Genomic DNA, 10647 nt, shown 5'->3' with positions numbered 1-10647 from the left:
AGCAAAGACCAAACATAGTCAGATATTACCAATGGCCATTACCCAGAAGAAGCAATTACTTGGTGCAGTTGAATGGTCCACATTTTGGTGATACGACGTGGAGATGTGTACGCAAAGAAATTGCACAAATTACATGAAAAACAACCAAGCAACTGCAAACCAAATTCAATGAGCACAGGCAAAATATGGATACAAAGTAAGACATTACTATAAATAGCAGACGATGGAAGACTTAGAAATGACGAAACTTTGATTGAGAAATGTGGAAGTTACGAGAAACAAACTGGAATTCACAAAACAGCAAGAAGTTGCCCAGCAAGTAACTGGCAATGGTGTGTAGACCAGCTAAATTTTCACATAGTGGTGCTTGGTTATCAACGAAGATAAGAAATCAGCGCCGGCGTTTTAGTCTAAAATATCAAGTGCGCACTAACCGATAAAAGTGGTACACGCCTTTAGGAGAAGTGTCAGGTAGAACGTTCTAATTCTAACCCATCACTCTAACGAAGCACTCAACCACACGAATCGAGTTCAAACAGCATTCAAAACTTATCCAATCTGTTAACTGAAAGTAAACTCTGTGTTCGGCCTTTCGTCTACCTTATGACTAAATGAACTTTCTAACCAAGGAATTCTGAAGCGTATTCAGGCAATAGAATTTATTCTGGTATTCAGTTCAGGTAGGTTCGGCTTATCGGCTATGAACCTTTTAGTGAGCTTCTGCACAGGGCCGCTACGCTTTTGTTCATTGGGGACACTGGGATGACGGCGATGCATTGAGGGCCAGAGACTTAAGAATCTAGTTAAGTACAGTCGAGCACATTTCAATCGTTATATGGCGGATAGATTTGGGGTAGTTTTCGACACCTGAATTTCTACAGTGATTCTCGTTTTAGCTGGCAACGAGTTTATCCCTGAACTCAATTAGTACCTTGGCAAAATACAGGGTAAATTCCTCGCTACAACTGTTGTCAAATGATTCATTCAGAACTGCAATACCCTGAACGTACATCAAATTTCGTTGTTCTCAAACACAAATGCCGAGCGCGTGTGCTAAACAAAATGTGCCAGTAGAACTTTCTAAATCAGTCTTTGTCTAATGAAAATGTGGATGTTGTGCGGTGGACTAAGTTCTCAAACACAAATGCCGAGCGCGTGTGCTCAACAAGTTGTGCCAGTAGAACTTACCAAATCAATCTTCGTCTAATGAAAATGTGGATGTTGTGCGGTAGACTAAGGTGTCCCTTCCTCTTTGTTTCCAAACCATTTGTGGTGTTCGGTTTTCGAAACCGGTTAAATACGACACATTCGACGAGTGATGATTCTTTGGGATCACGTTTCAAACCATTTACTTCGCAATTAGTCAGGCGTGGGATCTATGGTTTGATTAACATTCATCTCTTTTTCGGTGTCCATTCAAGGATTCAGTCATTTTCAACTAAATCAATAAAGTTTTTTTTTTTTAAAATGAAATACTTTTGAAGGAGTTGTTTCGTTTTGAAAGTTTAAAGAATAAGCCGAGAATTCGGAAACTGGTGGGCACCAGGTTTTGGCATTTTATTATCGGTGCCAAGGCCAATAATAATAATAATAATCGAAAGAAACGGATTTCATTGAAACTTTCGGATAAGTCAGCCAAGCAAACAAAAATATGATCCGTTGCGCCAAGGCGTCTCTAAGGATGTGAACAATCGAAGCCCCTGTGCTGCGACTTATTGAGACGGTCTAGAAGCAGGAAAATTTGACTTGCCGTGTAGGTGAAGTACAATCCCGAAGAAGCTGTTTTCGAGTTACTCGGAGCGGGTGCATGTCTCAGATACCAGCAAGTGTCCCTTCCTCTTTGTTTCCAAACCATTTGTGGTGTTCGGTTTTCGAAACCGGTTAAATACGACACATTCGACGAGTGATGATTCTTTGGGATCACGTTTCAAACCATTTACTTCGCAATTAGTCAGGCGTGGGATCTATGGTTTGATTAACATTCATCTCTTTTTCGGTGTCCATTCAAGGATTCAGTCATTTTCAACTAAATCAATAAAGTTTTTTTTGTTTTTTTGAAATGCTTTTGAAGGAGTTGTTTCGTTTTGAAAGTTTAAAGAATAAGCCGAGAATTCGGAAACTGGTGGGCACCAGGTTTTGGCATTTTATTGTCGGTGCCAAGGCCAGTAATAATAATAATAATCGAAAGAAACGGATTTCATTGAAACTTTCGGATAAGTCAGTCAAGCAAACAAAAATATGATCCGTTGCGCCAAGGCGTCTCTAAGGATGTGAACAATCGAAGCCCCGGTGCTGCGACGTATTGAGACGGTCTCGAAGCAGGAAAATTTGACTTGCGGTGTAGGTGAAGTACAATCCCGAAGAAGCTGTTTTCGAGTTACTCGGAGCGGGTGCATGTCTCAGATACCAGCAAGAAACTTAGTTCAGCTGTTGAGGTGAAGGAAAAGCCTATTTTTAATAAGACAAAGTGAAGATTACGGTGTGTGAGTGCAACTGGCCAACTTCGAATTACTGTCTAACGGCCAGCCACTATGAATGTGGTAATCAAGGCCGTCTTCTGCATCCCTTAGACGGTGTGGAATGAGTATGGGCCGGATCCTCAGTCAATAAAGCGGGCTAAGATGGCACAATTGTATAAATCTGACCGGGTTACCTAGGCGTATGGGTGCAACGTGTTTGGTTTTGTGCGCCTGCGTGGCACGTCTGACCAAAAGTGAGGATGGCGATTAAGAAGATAGTGTGCGATCAATATATATGCTATACAGTGACGCGGGACAGTGGTGCACAATAACCTGGGTTTCAAAATTTACGACTTCCGGTTACTGCCAAAGCGCATGGGCAAATAAAAACGCAGATTATGTGGAAACATTTTACACATCACAACTCACGTGTCATCACAAGTTGAATAATCAGGTTCGTCAGGAAGAGGGGCATGTTTACTAATGACCAATTGCTTCAGTTCTTCTTTGAGGGATGACAGCTTTTCCGGGGTGACTTCTTTTACCCTCCGGCGTAGACCCATAGTGCCACTGCCCACTTTGTTCATTTGGAGAAGAATGCACTTGAACGGTCTGCAAAATGTTGAACGAATCAAAACCATCTTTTGATATGTTTAAATCAATCAAGTGCTATCACAAAAACAACAGTGGTGGTCTGTTCGCTTTCTTTTTGCACTGCAATGCACTGAACAACATGCAACATTTGATTATGTAGAAATGGATACTACGAACGGCTCACCATGAATAGCAGGCCAGAGCACTGTTGTGGACCACAGTCCCTTAATGCTTTCTTATTACCGTGATCCCCGGTCTGGATAGCCGACTGATCGTCTGGTACGCTTGACCAAACCAGAACAAGTCAACGAACGTGCGAACCGGCTTATATGTTGATCACTGTCGCGTACAAGCGGGTCAAAAAAAGGGATACTAAGACTACAACTCATCTGTCAAGGGCGAATGAAGAACAACCAATGAAATCTGCCTCAACGAAAACGGTTATTCCAGTGGCTGTTATGTGGTCCCGTTGCGTTCGGAGCCGGTTCTCCTAATAAGCACAATGACCGAATTTGGATCGTCACATAATTTTTATCATCATCTGCTGCATAAAAAGCTTTTTCTTCTCGTGACAAAGGTACACACGGCTCTATTCAGATGAACTTTCTTGATTGTTTCTTGGTAACCGGAAAACTGAATAACCCGAGAGCTGGCAACTGTCACTGAACAAATCGGAGGGAACATTACTCTTCCAACTCCATTTAGTGATCTTCATTATTAATTTTGCGTTCAGAAATGCCAAAATGCAAATGAATTAATTTAGTATGAATAAGATAATGACTATTCCGATGCTCCTTACTGTTAAATAGCAGTACGGGTGAACAGAATGGAGCAAACGAGTGGAGTGTAGCAGTAATATCTTATCAGGTGAACTAATCAAAACCTACTTTGGTACTTTCGTACAAAAATCCCCATAAATGTCTTTGATATGTTCAGCTTCACAGGCCGGGTTATACTTGGTCAGGCGATGCTGTATTGCCAACGGATTGACCAATCATATAAGTGGTATATGATGACCGACAGGCAGGTTGAACGGGACTCAACTGTCGGTCACATGACCGGGGAATCTGAACAGACGCTACCGCCACAGAACTCCTGTGGTGCTTTCTGACAGCTTCCTGCATTTGTCCACCAGTGGTAATGGAGGACAAGTGCAATTGTCTGAATGCTTCAACATACACAACCTGACAATTCCTAGAGACTGTAAGCCATCCGGCCTTGAAGATTGAGCAAATTACCGTTGGTGATCATTCAAGCGCTGGTGAGCATGCGCAGACAGAAGAACAGTATAGCTGTCATTCTTTCAACAGGTCAGCTCTAGTAGTGCGACATTCAGAGGAGATCATATTTTACGGACCCTCTGAAGCCTATACTAGATTGTTTTCGAAAACGTTTGGTGACAGTCGCTGGATTTATTGCTGGGCATCGTTTCGCTTTTGACACTAAAGCTTCGTCACGCCAAGTGACTAAGTTCCGATATTAGTCGAGATTTAAGGCTGAAGGAGAACCAATCAGCTAAGTCAAGCTAAATCTCTGTTGGGTGTCGGCCGAGGGATTTTAGTGTGTTAGAGTGGTTGAACAAGTGTTGGGTCGGTGGGGAAACCTACATGTGTTTGGGTCCTGCCTAGGGTCTAGTTCTTCTGGTTCGGTTCATTTGATGGTTCCTCTTGAACTTCGTTTGAACCTTCTGTTAGTCTGTGTGGGTGAGCTAGTGCTAAGAAAGTTGTGTAGGAGGGATGCTGTGACCTTTGGTCGGTTGGGGTTTCCACCCCTACCCCCCGGTTTTTTCTAATGATCCTAAGTGGATTGACAACCACACCGTCACGTGTCAACTCGGCTTATCTAAGACCGCTTTCCATACGCTCGCTAGCTCCACACCCTCGATTCTATTCACGCTGTGATGCTTAGTGATTTCCACCGCCTCGGCTATCAGCCGTTGTGGTGTGAATCGCAGTCCCCGTCTTAAGACTTCCACATTCTCCAGATCTATTCTATGTCCCGTGTCTAAGGCATGTACCGCCATCGCTGAGTCTTTGACCAGCGTTTGGTATTCTTCTGCATTCCTTGGTGGTTTGTTAATCCTTCTTTTATGCTCACCAATTCTGGTGTGCAATTCCCTGGCAGTTTGTCCTATATAAACCTTAGTATAATCGTTGCAGTTAATTTTGTACACATAGTCTCTAGTCCTTTCAACCGGCAGTGGATCTTTCAATTGCATCAAAAACCGAGCGTAGAGTCTTTCCTTCTGAAAATCTGCTCGGATTTTGGTTAATTTCAACGATCTTCGAATAACCTCCGATGTTCCTGCTTTATATGGAATGACTGCTGTGCCAATCCATTCCTTATTGGATCTAGATACTGGAGCCAATATCTTTCTTAGTTGATGCTTAATGAAACTCATTTGGTATCCTATTTTCACGTGAGTGTCCATACTAGATGGTTTGATGCTGTGAAGACCGACATTCAGCTCGGACTACACAGCACTTTTCGAACAAAATTTTGGTGAGTATACCTCAAGAATGACTTGAATTCCATGGTCTGCACCTGTCTGATAAACAAATTGACGGCCTCGTATTTCCTTGAGTGATGTACGTTGTTGGTCTGAGAGACCATCCGTGGGGATTGTAAACCAAAGATATTTTGGGCGCGCTATCCCAACCGGTATGTAGTTATGTGTGTAATACGGCTAGTGAGGGTGCGTCAGCGGTTACACTGGGTATCACGTTCCTTCAGGTCTCATCTAGGATTACTAGCTGCCTTGTTGCTGTGTGACACTCAGCGGTTTAGCAGTTCGCTACACGCCAGTGGTCACGTGACTTTCTGTAATGCACTCGATAATAGATTTATACCCAGACGCTGCGTTTTGGTTCCAGAAATCCTCATGTCAGCGCAGCAACCACCTAATGACAACATTGTGGATGCAGTGGAGATCTCATACCGCAATCATTTAATCAGCTTGTACAAAAAATCGGTTATATATTTTTACACGAGACTGCAGCAAGGCCTACCCCGAACCCGCTTTAGGGATAAGCAAGTTAAATTTTTGATTCTACTTGGTAAATGGTCATACATAAGCGTCAAAAATAACTAAATTGATTCCAATCCAGGTTCAGGAACCATCGGTTCTCGCGAATTTATGATTCTGTGGGTTTTGCTGAATTCTTCTTATAACATATTTCTCTGTTCTAATAAACGATGTTTCACCTTAAATTCATTTGTAACTCGTCAGTGGAGAGCTGCAAAACTAGAAAATAATGATCGATTTGCTTTCGTTGGCAAAATACGGTCGATGTGATGATCCACCAGCTCATTAGTCATTTTTGGATGTAATGGTGATTCACTGAAATCTTAAGCGTTCACTAATCGAGCTGAAGTGGCCAAAATGAATGGTCTTTCAGTTTCATACAAACAATTTTTGGCCAGGTTGGAGACATCTACAGTTCTAATGACTTAACCAGGAAATGAGAACTAGGAGCGGTTAATTACTCGCTATTCCGAAAGTTTCGTCCCCTCATAAACCCCGTGACTACTGGTGGTAGTGTGTCCCATCCTGGAAGGTCGACCAATTAATTTGGTTTATGCATCTGGAAGACATAGCCATATAAAAAGTTGCTAAAATTTCCGAAGACACGTGCCTGAACTGGACAGACTAATACTGGAATACCCAATTTCAAACAAACACACTTGCACAAAAAGTAAGGTTTCATTCTGCAGTATTCAGGAATTGAAGTTGATTTAATCGATGATGAGTAAGGACCTGTTGTTGGGCAGACAGATAAAAAATAATAATAGATAGATGTATAAACGGATAAATGCATGGATGGTACTGGAGGTAAATAGATAGATAGATAGACAGATAGACAGATAGATAGATAGGATAGGATAGGATAGGGTAGGATGGGATGGGATAGGATAGGATAGGATAGTGACCTCACTGATTTATCCTTGAAATGCCTCATCTGGCTCATCTGATGTAAGCACCACATCATGCGGTAATTCATAGAACATTACTTCGTTATTTATTAACATTTGCGCAAGCAGTCGTCCTTCATATCTTCACATGAGCTGATCACGCCTTCTAGTTTTAAGTAATTTTTGAAACTATGGCCAATTTTATTCACTGAGACCACACCCAGATCGTTTTCTGGACATATCATCATTTCTTCTTGACAGCGTCATTCTGCGGGAGCTTGAATATGTTTCTTAATGGGTGAGCTCTTGTGGTTAACAGATATTTGCTTCTAGGCGCTGGACGCAATGACCAGGTCTGTTTTGCATAGCTCGAGGTAGCAAATGGACATTGTTTCCAGTGGCTTTGTTTGTAAATTTCAATTCTTAGAATGTACCTCGGTTTTAGAAATGCCACTCATGTTTCCCCAGAAGTTGTACACTACAGACTTGCCCAATTCCGGTTTGTCGAAAGAACGCACGATCCGCAAACTGTCTAGGAAACAGTAAGCTCCTCATTTGACACATTTGACTGTTGAAAAGTGATCCATTATTGATCGCAAATTTTTGGTCTGAGTGAACCAAGCTGGCCGAGCATGTGAGATTTCAGTGATAATTTGCTGTACTTTTGGGCTTTTACGGGATAGGTTTTTTTGTTCACAGGCACACCACTCTCGTTTGAACGGTCGTCCTCCTGTTCTGGTGTAATTATTCCGGTGAGTCCACACCAAAGGGAAGCACTGGATTCGAGTTTCACTCTTATTAGAGCTCATCAGCAAAGCATATCCAATGGCCGTGCCGGGATTTGTTGCTATGTAAACCGAAAGTCTTCCAATATGGTCATTGGCTTGTTAACTGAGCTGGGCAATCTGACGTTTCCCCACCAGTCGAGGTGACACCATCAGTATGTTGTTAGGATGCGTCTGGAGCCTCCAGGTGGTGATGAAACGTTTGCAGTCAAAGCACTGAACTCAGCCGACAAACCAACAACCCTCTAAGCCGCTGGAGTAAAAGAAATTCTTCTGAATTTTAGCACTGCTTCAGATAATTATATTTAATATAATCTCTACAAGAGCATGAAAATCAGCTAAAAATGTTTTTAATTTTTCAAGGGTAGTTGTGATGACGTTCTCGCTGTTTTTGTGCTGGAGACCATGTTATAGTATCCCATATTAATTATTATATGATAAATAAAAATGAACTTAATTTTCGAGAAATACACTCGTCTGCGAATCAATTTGGTTTTCATGGCAGACTCAATTGAATCTCTTGTTTATGATGTCCTCCGGCTGAATGTGCTGCAAACAGGCCGCCTCATGATTCAGTTGGCACGATATTCGAGATATCGCAGTATATTTTCATAAAGGAAACTACTCACAGGGTTGCTGAAAACTCTTCGACAGCCCACAACCGGTTTCGGCCTTCTTAGGGCTCATCAGGTAGGTAGTCCCCGATTTCCGTCAACCTTATAATCTACTTGAACCCAAATCGGACTGATTCAATTGAGTCTCCCGTGAAAACCAAACTGATTTGCAGATGAGTGTATTTCTCGAAAACAGTGCAATTTGGGTTCAAGTAGATCATAAGGTTGACGGAAACTCGGGGACTGCGCCTACCTGATGAGTCCCAAGAAGGGTGAAACCGGTCGTGGGCTGTTGAAGAGTTTTCAGCAACCTTGTGAGTAGTTTGCTTTATGAGAAATTAATTTACCTTTGCTTTTTCTACTTTTGATTGGACACTTTTCCATCTTAGTTTGATGCTGTCAGAAAATTATCCGGACCAAATTGCATAGGAACAGTTGAGTGGAAACATTTAGAATATTTAAATATATCGAAGATATTTTGACTTATTACTTCACTCATCATCAAGCTTGTCCACGTTACGCTAGCAGATCGCAAATGTAGGCTAAGATGTGACCTCGACACGCTGTCTTTGTTGTGTGAATCGTCCGAGACATGACATGATCATCACGTGTGAACGAGAATAACTAGGAATGCTAACGGATTCAGAGTGCAAAAACGCATTCCGCACACTACTGAATGGCCTGGGATTGAAAAAATGCGTGAGCACCTTTCTAGCTGTGAAGCGTAAAAGCCATGAAGCGGCATTCGATCGGATGAGGGGACTTGTTGTAACACACTACTCATAATTATGCAGAGACTACTATGACAGCCCATGACTGGTTTCGACATTATCGAGTAGGCGCATTCCTCGGGTTTTCGTCATCCCCATACTTGACTTGAATACCAAATGGCATGAAGCTGGTGAAATACACTCATTTGCAATCGAACTTCACGGTAGTCTCGACTTGAGCTAGAAATCAGCTGAGTTCACCAAACTTATTTGCAAATGAGTGTCTTTCTCCAAACTTCATACAGTTTGAGGTTGATGGAAACACAATGACTTCGCTTAGCTGGTCAACCACAAGGAAAACGAAACCGGTCGTCGGTTGTCAAAGTGGTTCCACAACTTTATATGTAGTTGATTACATCAGAAACACGGAAGTTGTGTGTGAAGCACATTTAGTTGAAGAATATCACACAGATGCAGTTCATTTGGGATCGATGTTGTGTTGGTTTTTCTCCAAAAGCAATGCTACTGATTAGTACGAGGGAATTTCTTGTCACATTCTGTGCTCATCATGTGGTGGCAGCCTCTGTGTTATATCCATGGTTCTTTGAATGTTGATAACAACTGCATGACATACCCAATTTCACACACTTTAAAAAGGTAACTTGTCGAATGTCAATTTGGATCATACTCCCACCCTACATAGGCTAGCTTGTCTCTATAGCGATGCATCTTACGTCACCGCTGCTAGTCCTGATCCGAGGGTCTAGCTTATACGTACCAATGCATTGAAAAAGATGTGTCATACACCTGCTCATATCCTTAATAAACTGACGGGAATGTGCGTTAGGCGATTTGGTAAACGTGCTCTACAACAATCAGAAGTCGCTCGTACACTCCCTTGTGAGCTGCACAGGATAACCTGCCAANAGGATGGGCATTAACGGTGTGCAGCAGAACCAAGAAATCTGCTTATACCGTCTAATTTCACACTTCACTGATGGCGAACTGTTGAGATTAGAAAAGTACGGCGGCACGTAGGTGCATAGGTAAGCAACCCGGGCAGACAAAAATTGTGTATAGGGAGAGGGATAACTCTCAAGGTCACAAGACGAACTAGGTGAACAGACAGAACACACGGACGTTCAGGACATCAAGGAGATAAAAACTCCCGAGATATCTTCTAGGTATACGCAATGTTCTGAGTTCTAATCTCAATTGAATATCGATTTTGGTCAGCAGCGATGACATGAATATTCTAATGCTATCAACCGCATACGCTTTAGATTGATATTCGGGTTAGTTCTCTGGAAACAGCGATGGAAATCCAACCCATGTTTACTAGACATTCTTTGTAAATAGGCGCGCCGGAAATCCTCAGCTTGTGGAAATTTGACCACTACCGGTGAAAAGAAGAAGACGGAGTTATTTATTAGGAATTACTAACTGACCGGTGACAGACCATTGGACAGGGAAGCAAAACTCTCACTTGCATCTTATTTGTAAAAACTGGACACCCATATTCTCCTGAAGGCGTCTTCTTGAACTTTCCTGGATATTCATTGACTCCGATCAT

At 42.2% G+C, this 10647-nt stretch overlaps 1 protein-coding gene across 1 annotated transcript in view; it reads right to left on the bottom strand.

Moving 5' to 3' along the window:
• The window catches only part of T265_13241 (hypothetical protein), a gene marked incomplete at both ends in the record, with an annotated part of 34842 nt that extends 26152 nt beyond the window's left edge, over positions 1–8690 (bottom strand). Inside the window, 3 exons of the mRNA XM_009167891.1 lie at positions 2889–3061; positions 4915–5298; positions 8618–8690. Of these exons, the coding sequence (XP_009166155.1) occupies positions 2889–3061; positions 4915–5298; positions 8618–8689 (629 nt within the window). The remainder of the gene's footprint in view (positions 1–2888; positions 3062–4914; positions 5299–8617) is intronic.
• Between the last annotated feature and the right edge of the window lie 1957 nt (positions 8691–10647).

This window comes from Opisthorchis viverrini (assembly GCF_000715545.1).
Source record: "Opisthorchis viverrini unplaced genomic scaffold opera_v5_48, whole genome shotgun sequence".
NCBI lineage: Eukaryota > Metazoa > Platyhelminthes > Trematoda > Opisthorchiida > Opisthorchiidae > Opisthorchis > Opisthorchis viverrini.
This window is presented reverse-complemented; position numbering and strand designations above follow the sequence as displayed.